Below are 18,964 nucleotides of genomic sequence, written 5' to 3' on the forward strand. Positions count from 1 at the left end.
AAAAAGAGGGAACACTCACTTCTTTTATAGGACTGCGTAACTTTTCTATAAAAATAAGCAAAGAACAATACAATAAAAGAAAATTATAGGCCAATTGAGCTCAAAAACACAAACACAAACATCTTCAACACACTATGAGAAAATGGAATCCCTACCTCACATCGTAAACAATTCCAAATGGATCATGGCTTCAATGTGACCAGTAAAACAATAAAGGAAGAAAGGAAACAGGAGACCAGTTTTATGACCATGGGATAATCACACATTTTTAAACAGGACATCAAAATCACTACCCCTAAAGTAAAAGATTGATCACAATCACTACCCCAAAAGTAAAAGGTTGATAAATTGAATTCCACTAAAATGAAAATTAGACATTCATCACAATGCAGCATTAAAGGTGAAAAGGCAAGCCACACAGTGGCAGAAGATGTTGTAGTACACTTACCTGAAAAATCATTTAGAAGGACAAACCCCCATGACATAAGTTTACCTACGTAACAAACCTGCCCATGTATCCCTGAACTTAAAAGTTTTTTTGAAGAGGAAAAAAATCATTTAGAAGGGAGACAGTCCAATTAAAAATGGACAAGACGGCCGTGCATGGTGGCTCACACCTGTAATCCCAGCAGTTTGGGAGGCCAAGGCTGGAGGATCATCTGAGGTCAGGAGTTCAAGACTAGCCTGGCTAACATGGTGAAAACCCCCTCTCTACTAAAAATACAAAAAATTAGCTGGGCGTGGTGGTGTGCACCTGTAATCCTAGCTGCTTGAGAGGCTGAGGCAGGAGAATTACTTGAACCCAGGAGGCAGAGGTTGCAGTGAACTGAGATCGTGTCATTGCACTCCAGCCTGGGCAACAAGAGCAAAACTCCATCTCAAAAACAAATCAAAAAAAAAAAAAAAGGACAAAATTTGAATGGGCCCTGCACAGAAACATTAATATTCCAGGGCAGAGAAATATTAATATTCCAGGACACATAAATTAAAATACACTCACCAAAATGTCTAAAATGAAAAATGAAATCTGTAAATGTCAAGTGAAAGTGAAGATATGGAGCAATAGGAACACTCTTACTAAGCTGGTACAAGTGTCGATTTGTGCAACCACTTTGGACACTAATAGTATCTACTAAAGCTGAACACACACCAATTCTATGACTCAGTAATCCTACACCTAAATATATACCCAACAGAAATGTGTACATATGTGTACCAAAAGGCATGAACGTATGAGTGTTCATAAAAGCATAACAGTACAACAAATAATAAACGGCCCCAAACTGGAAATAACCCTATGACCCCATAAACAATAGTATGCATATAAAATTATAAAACATCTATACAATGAATTATTATAAAATAGCGACAAGGAGTGGACTACTAGAGTGAACTGTATGCAAAAACATGGAAGAATCCCACAAACATAATGTTAAGCAAAAGAAGCCAGACACAGAAGAGTATATTGAAAGGGTCCATTTATGTAATTCAAAAACAGATAAAATGACTGTATGGTGAAGTCAGTGGTTACCTTAAGGAGGTAAGGGAGGGCGCATGAGGGAAGCTTCTCGGGTTCAGGTAATAATTCTATGTCTCCCTCCAGGTGGTGGTTACAGCAATATATTAGCTTCATAAAAATTAATCAAGCTATACTTCAATAAGTATGAGTACTTCAATAATTATTGTATAATTCAATAAGAAAACATTAAAAAATCCTTAAAAATTCCTTTAAAAATGTATATTCAAACCTAAAAATTGAAGAGTTCTACCATGAACCTACATGGGAAGACTCAATATTATAAAGATATTTAATTTCTTCATGTAATCTTTAATTAAATGTAATTCTAATTAAAATCCTCCCTTTTTTGATTGTTGTTACTTGTTAGGGTGTTTCTAAAGTTTAAGAAAGTAAATGTATAAGAAAAGGAAGGCAATTTCAAAAATAATTGGGAGGCCTTGCCTGAAAAAAAAAAAGTACCATAACACCACTATAAATTGTAAATTACTATTTGTAAGTCAGTATTTGTAAGAAAGAGACAAATAGATCATTGCTACAGAAGAGAATCCAGAAAAGGTCTGCAAATATGCAAAATGAGGGTATAATAAAGACTCTAATTCAAATTGTTGGGGAAAGATGGACTCTTCAATAAATGGTATAATTGGTTGAGTTGGAAAAGCAAAAACAAAAGCAAATTTAGATACCTGTTTCATACCGCACACAACACCCACATATCTAAAGGGCTCTTTTTTTTTTTTTTTTTTTTTAAAGCTGTTTCCTTAAAGAAGACAGATTTTCATGATTTTGGAATTGAGGAAAGAAAGTCTTTCTCAGCACAACACAACCCAAAAAGTATAAAATACAGATGATTAGATGTCAAAAAATTTGGAAGATCCTGCACTGAACAAATTTTAAAAGATAATAAACATAACTGGAGAAAATACTTATAAAACATAAACCAAGGACATACGAAAAGCTCCTACAAATCAACCGGAAAAATAACTTGCTAGCAAAAGGGCCCAGGATATGACAGGCAATTATTCACAGAACAGATACAAACAACAAAATGCATTAGTAATAGCCATTATAATTGAAATGAGATATATTTCATTTGCCAGATTATCAAAAACACAAAAAGGTCCATATCTAAATGTTGGCCAGGCTGCTGGGAGCTTGCACTCTCAGTCAATACTGAATGATGTCTACATCAGTACAACTTTTCGGTGGGCAATTTTGACTAACTGCAGAAATATACAAGTGTGCAAAGATAAATGAACATAGATGATCACCAAAACCGACTAGCAGATGATAAAATAATCGTGCATATATATATATATATATATATATATACTTACATGCGGTCATTAAAAATTGTTACCCTTCTATATGCTAACATGAAAACAGTTCCACAATATATTAATTTAAAAAGAAAAATTCACTCTAGGACAATATGCATAGCAATATTTCAATTTTCATAAGAAAAATAAAATTTAAATGATTTATAATTATGTAGAAAAAATCTGGAAGGAGACACATCACATTGGTTAGTGATTAGTTCCATGGAACTTTAAGTTTTTCAATATGAACATATTATATTTGCAAGTTAAAAAAATCAATAGGACTTTGGAAATATATATAAGAAAAATAAATAAAATGTGCTTTTTATTTAGCCCAGGAATTCCTCTTTTAAAAATGTATCCTAAGGATTTAATCAGAGAAGTATACAAAAATGTATCCTCAAGGATGTTCTTTAAGGCAAATTTATAAAAGCAAAAAACTGGAAACAAATCCAATCTAACAACAGCATTATAAAATAGATTTTGGCACATCTGCGCAATGGAAAAATATGTAGCTACATAACAATCTACTTTCAAAAACTAAAGATCTTTTACAAACGTACAAAATGGTAAATACAACTGGATTAGTTTTTGAAGTATATTTTTGTAAGGAAGAAGTCCAAAATAAAGCATGAAAATGTTAAACATTCTTATCTATAGGTAATGAGTCCTATGATTTTTACTTCTGATTTGATACTAGTATTTACCAATTATTAGTAATAAATGTCTACTTACTGCCTTAGCATTTTCAAAGCATTATAAATCTTAACAAAGCAAATCGTGGTTTTACTTCCATTTTTTATTTTTATTTTTTTTGAGACAGGCTCTTGCTCTATTCCCTAGGCTGGAGTGCGGTAGTGTGATCACGGCTTGCTGTATCCCCTATCTCCTTTCCTGGGCTCAAACGATCCTCTTGCCTCAGCCTCTCTAGCAGCACCACCACACTAGACTAATTTTAAAATTTTTTGTAGAGATGGGGTCTCACTATGTTGCCTAGGCTGGTCTTGAACTCCTGAGGTCAAGTGATCCTACTGTCTTGGCCTCCCAAAGTGCTGGGCTGCAGATATAAGCCATCATGCCTGGCGTTCCATTTTTTCATACGTTCACTCTAAAAATGTTTGCCATCAAATTCAGTGTTTGCGTTCAAAATTATCTTTTGAGACGATATATCACCAACATTAAAATTTCCATACATATTAGCCATTTTAGTCACATCGAATCCTCTTCAAAAAGTATGAATAAATTGAAAATAAATAAGACTTTTAAAAAGGAAAACATTATTTGATTTGTAGTTATTACTCAACTTGAATTCTAATATACTTTCTCTAGCAAGGAAATAAAATTTGTCACATTTTAAATGTAAAACTTGCAAGCACACTTAAAGATGAGTTCCTTGTTTAAGTTCTATGAAAATATAAAGGTGTAACTACCTGTAATTTATATAATCTATCATCATACAAAAATACAGTCATTGTTTCTATTTGGAATATTCAACTGTGAGTAAAGACTGGTGGACTATTCAGCCATGAAAGAAAAACATTCGCATTTCTGCAAGTAATTTTGTATGAGAGATGTTGTATTTTCAGATGTTTTAACATTTTTTCATTATTAAACGATTTTAGTGACCAAAAAAATGTGTCTGAAGTTAACCAACTTAATAATTTTGGAGAACCATTCCTATTTGGCTCAAAGAACACCATCATTGTGCCAAAGGTAATAAATGGTACATGAAAAATTATATCTGACTAAAATGATTCTCCTAAAAATAAGTAATTTTAGAACATGGCATCTCCTTAGCTTCGTATAATTAAAAATTTTTTAAAAATTATTTTTTAAAATAGAGTCTCCCTTTGTTGCCCAGACTGGTCTCAAACTCCTGGCTTCAAGCGATCCTCTTGCCTTGGCCTCCCAAAGTGTTGGAATTACAGGCATGAGCCACTGTGCCCAGCCTCAGCTTAGTATAATTTTGCACCTATTTTAAGAAGTGTCTGACAAGGGGATTACTGGAGGTAAAGAAAAATGGCCAACAGAGCTCCACACAAAAACAAGTGCGTTCATTGTTTGCAGCGGGGCTTTCTTTTCTATTAACAGGATTTTCAGGCTTGGGGCTCCAGGCAGCCTAGGTTCAATTCAACTGTAGATCCTATACTAAAGGACTGTTGCTACCCTAGTCACATGCACAATGCTTCCCCTTCCAGGGCTTCCCCTCCATGTCAGTGGTTAGAAACGCTGCACATGGGCTGCTTGGCTCAATCTACATTGACTGTATATCCTGAGGCCAGTGCACAATGTCCAGGTCGACAACATGTTTTTCAAAATGTGGTTTGTTTGTTGTAGCTACAAAAATCAGCCAGCTTTGCAGAAAACAATTTATTAAATGGACGAAGACTGGTCATCATGCCCAAATATAGACAAAACACTGTGACTCAAGCATGCTCTCATTATAGAGACACTGTTGACACTCATTAGCTGACTTTATTGGATTGCTTTTCTTATTTCCATAAGTTTTAGGCTGTACCAACAAATATCAAAAACAATAGAAAATTACACTACATTAAAGGCAAACATACACACAATGGAATAAACTAGACATAAAACTAGATTTTTATTTAGAGCACAAGTATACAGACAAATATGAAGCAAAAACAGTGAGCTGACAAAGATGAGAACATCTTAGTGTAAAAAATCAGTGAGCAGCAAAATAAAGATGAAACTGAGAGTACTCTTAACAAAAAATTCTATTACAAATATTGACAGGCAGCAGATTATCTGACCAAAATCATCAGTCACGTATTTGACACAGTAACAGAAATTTCCCACTATTTCAATTCACCTTTCTCCTCTTTCACAAACTATAACTAGCAGCTTTTAAAAAGTTTCAAAATATGATTTGAGTGAAACAGGCACATGTGCTTTTTTCATGTAAATCAGTTAAAAACCAAGTGCCCAGAAAAAAATATATAAAAATAACAATCTATCAAATTTGGGGAAAAGTAAATGCATCCTCAAAGAACAGTACTATATTTTTTCAAATAGCAGAGTTGATCTGTTGAAACAATTTTCTCTAAGTATTAATTGTGGTTATTGTATTTCTAAGCAGATGCCTGGTCTTAAATTACAGTGACTAAACTGATAAATCTTTTTATTCCCAATTAACTTCCAAGGGACAAAGTAAAAGTGAAAGAAACCTTAAATGCATTCTTAAGATTTATAAGAAGGATGGAAGACCTTGTTGAAGTTGAATACAGCATTCATTCTAGTAAACCATGAAAGTTCTTCATTTTAATAGATAAGTCATATGTAGTAAGTCTGTTGAATCTAAAACACTTTCGATCATTTTCCCAACAGGTTTCAGGCCTACAGGGTTAGAGTTACATTTTTAGACTACAACATAAAAAGTACAAACTATTACCGGTCATGGAGTTAATCTAGCAAATGTACATCTAACTTTGGCAGTGAAAACATTTAAAATTGTGGGAAAAATTGGAAACTCTATAAATTAGAAACCTAATAAATATATATGTATTTGATTTAAAAACCGCCCGAGGTAAAAAGGCCTCAGGACAGAAATACAAAATGTACATAAGACACCAAGGTGGGAAATAAACCCAAGAGCAGGACTCAAATAAATGTGCCCACTGCTAAATTGTTAATCATCAGGATGTATCATGCCATAATCTTTGGTGTCCAAAATATGAAAGGAATTCTTGGTACAAAGGCTCTGCCTGAAAATCTCTGATGTAGAAATACTTTTGTGTGACTCTGGAGGCCAATGGACAAAGGCAGAACTTCTTTAGACCACACATAATTAAATTTATTTTTATTGCTTTATCACCTCACAGAGGGGCAAATGTCTACAGCATATTCTAGAGAAAAGGCTCACAGTCAAAATCTGCCTTTGTTTTCCTTTAAGCAAAGAGGTGGTGGGGACCTTGATGAATTAGTTTCAATAGTCTTGGAATTAACTCAGTAATTTCAGCAGCAATGTGTCCAAATACAGCATTGGCTGTTGCTGCGTATCTGACAGTCACACACACAGTTTCTATACAATTCAGGAGACTACCCCTTTATTAAAGGAATCTTGTAATCATAAGCCCATTGAACTGACAGAAGGAAACACTGCACCAAGTGTGGAGTTCTGGCATGTTGGTGTAAAAAAGCTCTTCAGGAAGCGGCCTTCTTTTCTTAACACTTTATGACAGTTTCCCCCCACTCATTTTAAGAGTATAAATAAAAATATAGTGGTATTTCCCTCATATTAAATTTTAACAATGTGTAGTAGAGTCAATCTGTTGAAACAATTCTGTCTTTACTTTCAGTTTGTTTGGAATTGCTGAGGCAAGATAGAAACACCAGGTACCAGACAGGTGGGCATGAAGAAATCCTGATGGCCATAAGGCAACCAAGTATGTTAAGTAAATCTGTGTAAATGCTGAATGTAAAAGTTAACAAGTGGGAACTGTGAGGTTTCAATGGTTCTTTATAAAGGAAATAAAATTACTGAATATTCTTTTTTTTTTTTGGGTTGGAGCCTCGCTCCCTCACCCAGGCTGGAGTGCAGTGGTGTGATCTCAGATCACTACAACCTCCACCTCCCGGGCTCTAGCAATGCTCCTGCCTCAGCCTCCCAAGTAGCTGGGATTACGGGTGTGAGCCACCATACCCAGCTAACTTCTGTATTTTTAGAAGAGACTGGGTTTCATCATGTTGGCCAGGCTGGCCTCGAACTCCTGATCTCTGGTGATCCACCCGCCTCAGCCTCCCAAAGTGCTGGGATTGCAGGTGTGAACCACCATGTCCAGCCTGAATATTATTAAATGAAATTCAAACAATAAGCCGTGATAGCCAACAAAAATAATGTATGCACCTCATAGTCCTCTGCTATTATACTATTCAGCCTAAAAATATCCAGATCAAGGGAAATTCTACTGCTCTATTGTCATTCGATTGGATTTTTCTGTAAGATACTCAAGTATCAAAAGAAAAAAATGTTTAAAATTCTAGAGGAGAGAGTACTAGAAAAATTCAGAGTTCTTGCTTTCTTTCTCTTTTTGCAAATATTTTCTGCTTTCAAAGAGCTTGGAAAGTGTCGAAGAAATTGACCTAACCTGGAATTATAAATATGACACAAGATTTTCAAGTTTGGCACCACTTTGACAACTACAATATTTCCTTCTGTAGAGGCCACTAAGTGCTGGCTCAAAATATTAAACAATGAAGTACATAGTTACTTAAGTCACACATAGAAATGTTGACTGGCACAGCCTTTTAACAGTTTTTCAGTTTAACTACAACAAGTGATAGCAGCAGTGGTTAACAACTCCACATCAACACCACAAACGTACACATGAAAGAGCACCTATAACAACATGCAAAATCTCAACATCACTGAATATTACACAATGCATAGAAATCGTAATGATTTTTGGCAAGGTGTTTTTTTTTGTAACAAATGTTTTATAAAACAAAAGTTATTTTGTTATAAATGCTATTTAAAAAGTTGTAACAATCTAATGGATTATAGATATAAAAGTTCAGTTAGATAAAGTTAATCTGAGTGGGTTAATACTAAACATGGACCTCCTACTTCATCCAATATAAATAATCAATTATAAATTAATTTCTAGCGGAAGAATACTAAGGGATTTATAAAAGAATTACAGAAAATAAATGGACATAAAAATCACTAAAATACAGTATACACAATTACTGTTAGGAATCTATATTGCTGATACCTTCCTAATTCTACTCATCACAAACAAACAGTGCCAAAGCATTTTCAAAGCTCTTATTGAAATGAATGTATAATGGTAAAAATGCTGTCTAATCCCAGTGTAATACCAAGACAAACATTAGAAGTCTAACATAATTCAACATTATATAAAAAGACAAATCACAATGTACCTTTTTAAAAAACATCTAAAATTTGAACTTTTTTCAACTATGATCTGGTATGATTTGTAAAATAAAAATTTGTGAAATGTTTAAATATTTATGCTTGAGTTCCTTTTCAGAAGAGTAAGCAAGATGAGAAATACAAATAATTTGCATTTAAGTAAGTTTATATTTCTACATCTACTTACTGTAGGCCTCTTTCCTTAGTTACCATTTTCCCCCTTTACTATCTCTAAATTAATTTACTTCAGAAATTTCCTAATTATGTTGATAGAAATTTGATCCTTTTGACTGAGGATATGTCCCAAAACTTTAAATATGATTTTTAAAACTTGCCATAGACTAAAAAATACTGTGGGTTGCATTCAGAACCAGTAGTATATATGCTATGTCGCTCGATATCCAAGTGAATATCAAATTAAACAAAAATGTACTTTCTTGTTCATAATCTATAACTAGAATTGATATTCTTGAAGACTGTAGTCTCCCCTCCATAATTGAAAATGAAATATAAATGGGGTAAGCTGAGAGATGTTCGTTCGAATCAAAGAACAATTACATTTACAGATCTTCCTATCAAACTCCAAAAAGAAAAGTTGCTAAAACTAAGATGTAACACAACACAATGAAAAGTGAAATGTCACATTCAAAAACAGCCTATTGGAACCTGGCAGCTTGAATCTACTCCTAAGAGAAATCTGTGGGTTTTAAAAACAATTAAAATTTGGAAAACAAGAAGTAGAAATACAGGGTTGTTTTTCCTCTCTAAACTCTACCTATGGACAGGAAGTCAGGGTGCCTGGTTCTAGTCCTGGCTTTAACCAACCCCAACAAGGGAAAGCTCACACCCTAACAAGGTGTGCGCACCTCGGCATTCACCTCCTTTCTCTGGGGCTGTTGCCTCTTTTGTAAATGAAGGGTGGATTAGGCCAGAGCAGTGTCAACGCCTGTAATCCTAGCACTTTGGGAGGTTGAGGTGGGGGGATCACTTGAGTCCTCAGGAGTTTGAGACCAGCCTGGGCAACACACTGAGATCTCATGTCTACAAAAAATTTTTAAAAATTAGTCAGGCATGGTGGTATGAACCTGTAGTCCCAGCTACTCGGGAAGTTGAGTTGGGAGGACTGCTTGAGCCCAAGAGTTCAAGGCTGCAGTGCCACTGCAGTGAGTCTTGATTGTGCCACTGCACTCCAGCCTGGACAACAGAGCAAGACCCTGTCTCAAAAAATAAATAAATAAAAAGGTGGATTAGATGTTTCCAATTTTACTTTCCAGCTAGCACACCTGAAGGATGCATTCCAGAGCTCAGTCAGTCTAGTGAGTCTCAAAGAAGGAGGGGAGGGGATAGGAAACATGAGATCTCTGGGGAATTTGTTTGAGGTTGTGTTCTCTTGGCTATTTCTATCTCCTTGCCTTCCCCACTCCCCACCTACATGAGGACGTGGTGACTCCTACTCTCCATAGCATGAAAATCACTGGGCTAGATGATCTGTTGGGTCCTTTCCAGATCTAGCCTCTATGACTAATAATTCAACAAAGACAATGGTTTACATTAATACTCAGACCTAATTAATATTCTAATCAAACTGGGATTCGGACCTAATTAATACTCTGGTTCTAATTCACAAAAGTCATTGTTTACATAAGAACTCAAGTGTATTAAAATGTCATTAAAAAAATAATTTTCAAGTTTTTGCTCAGCTTTGGCAGGCCCAACTGGTCAATTTACAAACAGGCTGGACCATGAGAAATTTTAAATATCTTCCTTTTCTGTTTAGAAAAGTAAAAGTAGAGTTCTTGGTATTTCATCAATATCATCTCTTCTTTTCTGTTGTTGTATCACTAGAAATACACCAACTCCCAACAGGATGATATCTGTGATGTATTTCTTTATTCCAGTTCTACCTGATGGCAAGGATCTCTAAAATTATCCTAGCTTCATCATTTTGCTTTATGAAAGGCTATGCACTCAATATTATCTCAACCAGATGCAAGTGGGAAGGGAAAGCAATGTCTGAATACCATGCATTAAACAACAACTGAGGATGCCCTTGCCAGTGTGCATTTCTTAACTGATCATTGTCTGTCTGTACCATATCACATGGTAGATGTACAAAGACATAACTTGTATAATAGAATTCTATTTGGGAAACATTTATTAAACTGACAGAGAACTTGCTAATTCTTTCAGTACTTGTAAGTATTTTTAAATGAATGAATGCTTTAAAAAATATCTTGCTGCAAGAAATTATACATTCCCCTTGACTTTCTTCCCTAGGCTTAGGTATATATTTCTTCTATCATATGGGAGAGTTTTTATTTACAGGTGCTTAGTATTACAGCTTTATTTTGGCTAGAGAAATAAGGATCAAAATATACCTTTCCTACAGATAAAATCAGTCAGAAGAGGGATGATTAAGATCATCATCTGTCTCACATTAAACTGCAGATAGTCGAACCAGGAAAACTCTGAATAGGTTCACAGTCTACCTCTAATTCATATTTAGTATCTGGTCAATGGCAATCAATATTGGCTTGTAGGCATTCCCTCTGCCTAGACCCTTCCCTGCCTGAATTATAAAGGACTTTCTTGAAATTGGGGTTTTGGCTTTAACTGGGGTAAAAATAAATTACAATCACTTAAATATATACTTCCTTGTGCATATACACACTTGCCTCCATGCCAAAGTTAGGTGTTTTTTAAAGAGTGACACAAACTTCTGCTGTCTGCTGGTAACCAGGGGTAAACAAACTGGTTAATATCTCATCTCAAAATACTACAGTAATGGGGCCTCAATAACGTTGTGCTAACAAATGTGCTGGTGATGGCACTGATCTCCATCAATGAGGAACTGAATTAATATTGATGATTTTATTACACCTGGGATTTCGTTTATAATTTATAACTTCAGAGGGTCTACAGAAGCACAGCAAATCATTTCTTGAACATGCAGCTATAGCAGAAAAAGAGAGTGCTTAATGGGATCTGGATCTAATTTCAGATACGGATGCTCTTACATATTAACTGTGTCATGCGCAAGCCATTTGACTTCTCTGGATCTCCTCAATTATAAAAGGGAAATAATAATACTTAGCTAATAGGACTATTGTGAGAATTAAGTGAAACAACTTATAAAGCACTCAGTACAATGGCACACTATCAGTGCTCAAGAGATAATAGTCATTGATGACGGATCTGCACATTCCGATGCATATGTGCACCTACATGAACACAATGGATGGTACAGAAATGCCTTCACTTTATTGATTTTAAAACAGGCTCTAAGAAAGATTCTCCAGAAAATACTCAAAGCAGCATTATGTATTCTGCACCAAACCTACATATTCAATGAATAAATGATGGATAAACTGCATGAGTACAAAGTTTGGAAAACTATGCAAAATAGTATTAGCATAGAGTTTTTTGCTAGGCTCTCAAAAATGAACTACTTTTTATTACAATGTCTTTTATAAATTCCTTGAGAGCAGGGACTATTTTATGTATCTTTATACCCCTCCCAGTTTGGCCCCTAGCTGTTCAATAAATATTTGTTGATCTGACTACAAATTTTCGTCTCAATAAAGTCATTGATTTCGTGGCATCTGGAAGCTAAGCCATATGATTTAGACAAGTAAATGCTATGAAAGTTTCAGCTAACAGTAATCTAACTGAAAAACCAAAGAGATCAAATGTATGCTAGAAGATTTTCAGACTACTCTTTTGTAGAACAGGCAGTGATTTAACATAGGGAAAATTTAGCCATAGGGAAAAATAATTATAAATATCCTAAATTGCTGATTTATAAGTCATATTCAGACCAGCCCTAATAACTGTATCAAATGGAATCTAGAATAAGCTGTCTTGAATAAATATCCTATCTCTAATTTTTTCAAATATTAGTTTTTTTTTTAATAGCTAGCACCTATGGTTTTCAACAGTCACTCACATGATTATGAAAAGAAAGACCAAATTATGTAGCTATGTTATCCAAATGCTGACAGTGTTCAGTGTTTTTATTGTAGGTAGTGCAAAACTTTCAGTTATGTGAGGAACACTGGAGGGTTTCTTACATGACATTACATTGATCATAAAGTTAAGCACTGCAAATATGGCTTTATTTGAGCCACAGGATTGCCTGAAAAGGCAGCACATTCAGTTGTAGTGAATATTTGCTGGACTGTTGATTTTTTGCTAAAGTATATATGCAATTTTGACATCTGCCTCTGCCACAGCATGAACATGATTTTTTCTTAAGTTAATATTACAAATAATAAAAATGGCATCTGGCAGTACTATCTCCTCAGTATCATTTAGATGAAAACACAAAATTTAGAGGTAGTTGTAGATTTTTCATAATGTAATTAACTCCAAGAGATAACACCAGCACTTTGGGAGGCCAAGGCAGGAGGATCGCTTGAGGCTAGGAGTTTGAGACCAGCCCGGGCAACACAGCGAGACCCCATCTCTACAAAAAATTAGCCAAGCGTGATGCTGTGCACTTGTAGTTCTAGCTATTTGGGAGGGTGAGGCGGGAGGATCTCTTGTGAGGTTGACAGTGAGCTATGACTGTACCTCTGCACTGAAGCCTGGGCGACAGAGCAAGACCCTGTCTCTATTGAAACAAACAAACAAACAAACAAAAAAAGACAGATACTGTAATTTGGCTATGCTTCTACCAAGCCATTACTCAGAAAACAGTTTTCTGAAACTAAAAGTCATGATGTTCCTATTTGGTTTGAGTTATCACAGAAAAATATAAATAAAAAAAAAAATCACATTCTCAATTTAATTGTGTTCTTCTAAATGAAGATGCAGTATGATTAAGCAGGACAAAGATTTTCATTTTAGTACCTCAACAAACACAGATAGGGAACTGACATTTTCTAGTTCTGCTTTCTCAGTGCAGACTGAGTGCTCTTCTTCCTTAAGACAAACTTACTGTGCTGTCAGAAACATATCAAAAATTTAGAAACTATGTCAATTAAAAATTAGATGCAACATAACATTTTAAGTGTTTTACAGAGAACTTTTTTAAAATATGAGAGCTAACCACATAAAAATAACTATATATTTTTAAAGAGTTCCCTTAAAGTAAGCTGTCTGATGCCATAAGGACTAGCTATAGAATAAGAACAAGAAGGTTCTGTAAAGAGAACTGGGAGAAAGAGTCTCTGTGGCTCCAAATGTATAGGTGTGGGAGAGGACTAGAGGACATGCTGCCACCATGAAAGATCACTCAGCATTCCTTTTGATCAGACATCCTTCAGAGATGTTAAGACACTGTGTCCCCAGCTCTGGCTCAAATCACTGGAAATTAATTATGAGCTGGTACTGAGAAAGGTAAATAGAAAAAAACTCTGGAGTGAAATGACAGACTACCGTTTCTTTAGCTATGACCTAATTGACTTATCTTGACCTGACCATAAAATGAAGATAACTCACCTTTTCAAAGTTGCTGAAAAGATTAAGATAATGCATACAGAAATAAATATGTAAGTATTACAATATGTCTGAAGAAATATTTGCCAAAATGTTAATGGTAATCTTTGGCTAGAAGACTTATCAGTATATATTTTGTTTTCTTTATCCTTATCTGTGTTTTCCATTTTTATTTTTTTTTTTTTACGATTAGTAACTATGACTTACATATGTGATGCATGTAAGTCACTTAGCACAGTGCTGACATGCATGCTGGCTCAAAAATGGCAGCTTTCATCATTATCAATACAAAAACATAAAGCAAGACATTGCCCTTTCTTCTTGTTTCTAGATGTATAAATGAATGCTTCTCTATGGAGGAAAAGTCATGAACATGAGGTTAATTCCACCACATAAAGTCCACAGCTGACTTCCCACTCCCGAGCCAGATGAAAGGTCACAGCTTAGAGGAATGGGTCTTTATGTGCTTATGACTTGGTGTTGGAAGGAGTTCCCTGACCATGGGAGAGCTCAGCTCTGTGATGATTTAGCAAAGCAATTCAGAATGAAATTTGTCCTGGTTATACACTAAATTAATGTACAAAATACCACCTACCTTTCTAGCTAATGTGAATTATGAGGTTGCCTTGGAGTACAAATATTTCCCAATAGAATTCCCAGGTCCAACAAAACAATCAAGATTTGGGGTTTATGTGTGTTGCTGATTATACAGAATAGGAACCTAGCTCAGCTTTATTGTGGCTCTAATGTCTAAATTTATTTTATTTTTGAAATATCTCAACTAATAATTCACCACAGGCTTCAAGACTTGAAAACAAAGACCTTGGAAAAACTGCCACAAATGTTTAACCAAAATTATTATAATAATTGCAGGATATCACAGATGAATGCATTTATATTTACTATAGAAGAATCTCACACATTTTCAAGAATGCTTTGAATTCAGCAAAATCTGGTAACAAAATATTGTTACCTAAAATGAGTGCCAATATTATATTCCTTGGATCTCAATTACACAGTCAAATACCCAGCATCGCCCCAGGAGAAAAGAGACTGTTTAATGCTTCTAAGTAAGTAATTCGGGGAATATGAACTTTGAAGAGGATGAGTTTTTTTGTTGTCTCAACTACTGCTTCTAGATTTTTAGTAAGACTTTCCACCCTTTACCTTCTCTTTATACATAACTTAACGCTTGGCAACATTTTCAAAGCTTTGGTAGGTTTAAATTTCTTGTCAAAGTTCATTTACGCCCATTTCTTAGGGACAAAAAAAGAAACACTCTTTCCAGGTTCAAGCACAATAGTTAAATGAGCTACGTAACAGTCTTTTTAGTCACAATATTAGACTTTGCATATTATTTTCAAATCATGTAGCTCCCAAAAAGAATGGCACCTTTATTCCCTCCTTCTACCCTTTCCCCCACAAAATAAAAGATGTTAGCTAAACATCTAGATTTTCATACATTGTAAAAAATGAGGCACAGGAGTTAAAACTCAAGTTAAAAAAGAGAAGGTGTAAATTATTTTGATGTTGAGCTTATACAACACTTTTATATTCTGGATCTAGCTGAATACAGTTTTGTGTCAGCAGTAAAGTTAATGTCTCCTCTTGATTCATATAGAATTTTAAAAATTAAAAAAATAAAGCCATTTATTAAGGAGACAAAAAGTGGGAGTTGGGGTGGGAAGGAAGAGCAGGAGTTGAGGACGCAAGCATGTAAGTCTAGGATGACTCTCAATTTCCTTTCTGACAGTTTTTAAAAAACAGAATTCCCTCTCTACTATGTGTTGCCTGAGAACCACATATGGTTTTGTAAAGTCTGTAACAGTAATTACATTTGATCACTCACAAGTACATTTGTCTTAAGCCTATAAATACTATGTTAGTAATACTAAATTATCTCCATTGCCTTATTTGTAAAAAGAAAAATATATTATATATTTATATTTTTATAAAGTGAATTAACACTGAGGGCACAGGAAGGGGAATGAGAAGCGGTATATAATCAGTTTCTCTGGACATGGTAACCAAACTGGAGTCTTGCTCAAACCACCTGGTCAAGCGGTATCTGAGGAAGAGTCATAGGAGGCGGAGACGATGAAATTGCCATTGTTGGAGTGGCCAGCCACTGACTGGGCAGCCTGCTGGCTCAGATTGTTACAGATCAGCACCAGCTGGTTGCTCTGGGCTTCAGACAAGGTGCTGCAGCTCTGATACACACTGAAGTTGGTTTTCCTGCCAGGGATGTTGCCCTTCTCACACATGGTCTTCACCATCTTGGCCAGCTTGTTCTTGCCAAGGGCCTGGCAGTTGTACCAATGCAGAGCGGCCAAGTTAACGACTGGCTTGATGGATAAGTAGAAAGGGGCATCCTCGTAGCGCATGGCGGGAGGCCGCCGCTGGGCATACTCCTTATAGTCCTGGACAGGGCAGGTCTGTGGGGCGTGCTGGGTGGCATACACACGGGAGTCTGTCCCCCCTCTCTTGGTTTTGGCATTCAGGTCTCCTGTGTCCTGACCCATCCACTCCAAGTACTCCAGACCCGTCTCTGTTACCCGGAGCCGGATATCACCCCATTTTAAGGTAGATCCATGGAAGCCTGTGCAATGCCCAAAAGCTTTTGTGTTGTTGAGCCAGACTAGGTTGAGCAAACCCTCGGGATTATATCGGCTTAGTAGTCCCCTTTTCCGCAGGATGAGCTCGTCAGCAAAGGTGAGCTTCATGGACTTGTGTGGCTTATTTCCTTTTCCTTTACAGCGGAGTTCAATTTGCTTCTGCTTCAGGGCCTCTTGGGAACGCTTGAATTCCTTATCCCTGGTGATGCTGTAGCCATACCTGTGTTCCTTTAGGTACCTTTCAAGCCCACACTGGTAATTGGCCAAGCTGTTGGGTTCGTATTCGGACCCATCCTTCTGCCTGGCATCAACAAAGAAAGAGGCAAGGTAGGCATCCAACTCCTTGCAAGGGATGACATAAATCTCTCTTGTTTCAGAAGGATACTTGGAGATGAGGAACTCACGGAAATTGCGGAGCGCGGTCTGCGTGCTCCGGATGGTTTTCTCGTTCTGCTCCCTGCTGAGCTCAGCTGCTCTTTCATCCTGGTCTGCAACAAATTGAGGGGGGGAAGGATAGAGAGGGTGTTGATGAGTTCAGACAATGCACTTTCTACTCTGAAATAAAGTTTCCTTTTATAATGACAAGGGAAAGGAAGAATCAGTTTTACAGAGATCACTGATAAATGTTATTTACATACCTGTCACATTATAATGGCCAACTTCGGTTTCAGAAATGATCTACTAGACACGCATATGGCCCATTACAAGCAAAATGAGCTTCCTATGTCATTGGCACACAGTTTAGTGCATGAAGGTTTGTGGAAAGAGAGAGATTAGAGACAGCCTTCGTTTTAGGAAAAATGTGGGACAGAAATGTGCTATTTATCCTACTTCTGCGTGCAAAGGCCCCATTAGTGCTGACAAACCCATTCTGAATCACTTCATTTGTGAAAACACAGGTTGTACTGGTTCCATTTTACTGAATTAAACTAAAATATCTGTATTTGTTATTTTAATGCATCACTAAAAATCTGTATTTAAAAATGACAAAGCAAATTTTTTATGGCAGTTAATTAAATACTTGTTCTTCTACAGCAATTCAGGTAAACATAGTTTATAAGCATTCTGCATGTAATTTCAGGGCATTTGTAATAAGTGATGAATGGAAATATTTGGTATTTTGGAGGGTAATGAGGATAAAATGTCATAGCTACAAAGACAGGACAGTTACATTTGAATTAGGCTATCATAGTCAAGATGTAAAGAAGGGGGTATGTCTCCAGGACCCATCGTTTCTTTTTATTACTTTATTATTTGGACTCTGCTGAAAAAGGACTTGAGGTGCCTCTTTCTGTTTTGGATCATCCATGATTAAGTAATGTTGCCCTAGAATAGCGGTCTTCACAGATTCCTGTGCTTCAGAATCATCCAGGATGCTTGATCAAAACGCAGATTACCACGTAGCAGGTGTAGGAATCTGTATCTTAACCAGCATCTCTACGTTCATGATGAGGTTTGAAAGAATACATTTTGAGAAACAAAGTTCTACTGCTTGTGTCCTAGGCAGGAAATCTTACTCTATTTTCACCAATTTTTAAATAATAGTTAAGTTCAATTACATAATTTACATGGTTTCATTTCAGTAAAATCTAATTTAATTTAGGATCTTAACATTAACAATAAAACATTTTGTCAAAAATCATCACTATTATGTTAGACATGGTCTGGTGAAACTCAAAAGAAACTCTAAAGAAAGCATACAATTAAAAAAAAAAACGGGGGGCGGAGCAAGATGGCCGAATAGGAGCAGCTTCAGTCTCCATCTCCCAGCGCGAGCGACACAGAAGACCGGCGATTTCTGCATTTTCAACTGAGGTACTGGGGTCATCTCACTCGGGAGTGCCGGACAATCGGTGCTGGTCAGCTGCTGCAGCCCGACCAGCGAGAGCTGAAGCAGGGCGAGGCATCGCCTCACCTGGGAAGCGCGAGGGGGAAGGGAGTCCCTTTTCCTAGCCAGGGGAACTGAGACACACAACACCTGGAAAATCGGGTAACTCCCACCCCAATACTGCGCTGTAACACCGGCACACCGGAGATTGTATCCCACACCTGGCCGGGAGGGTCCCACGCCCACGGAGCCTCTCTCCTTGCTAACACAGCAGTCTGCGGCAATCTAACCGCAAGGCAGCAGCGAGGCTGGGGGAGGGGCGCCCGCCATCGCTGAGGCTTAAGTAGGTAA

General features: G+C 36.4%; 1 protein-coding gene across 3 annotated transcripts in view; it reads right to left on the reverse strand.

Annotated features, from left to right (window-relative positions):
- Positions 1-18,964, reverse strand: part of KIAA1958 (KIAA1958 ortholog) — a 178,469-nt gene that overhangs the window by 26,033 nt on the left and 133,472 nt on the right. Inside the window, exon 3 of one of the 3 annotated variants that reach the window (XM_023201788.2) lies at positions 17,190-17,273. The exons of 1 other annotated variant lie outside the window; for it this stretch is intronic. In XM_023201788.2, the coding sequence (XP_023057556.1) occupies positions 17,190-17,273 (84 nt within the window). Of the gene's footprint in view, positions 1-16,223; positions 17,274-18,964 lie in introns of all 3 variants that reach the window. One more of the 3 variants, XM_023201779.2, reaches the window with a different exon arrangement.

The sequence above is a fragment of the Piliocolobus tephrosceles genome, chromosome 14 (assembly GCF_002776525.5).
Source record: "Piliocolobus tephrosceles isolate RC106 chromosome 14, ASM277652v3, whole genome shotgun sequence".
NCBI classification, from domain to species: domain Eukaryota; kingdom Metazoa; phylum Chordata; class Mammalia; order Primates; family Cercopithecidae; genus Piliocolobus; species Piliocolobus tephrosceles.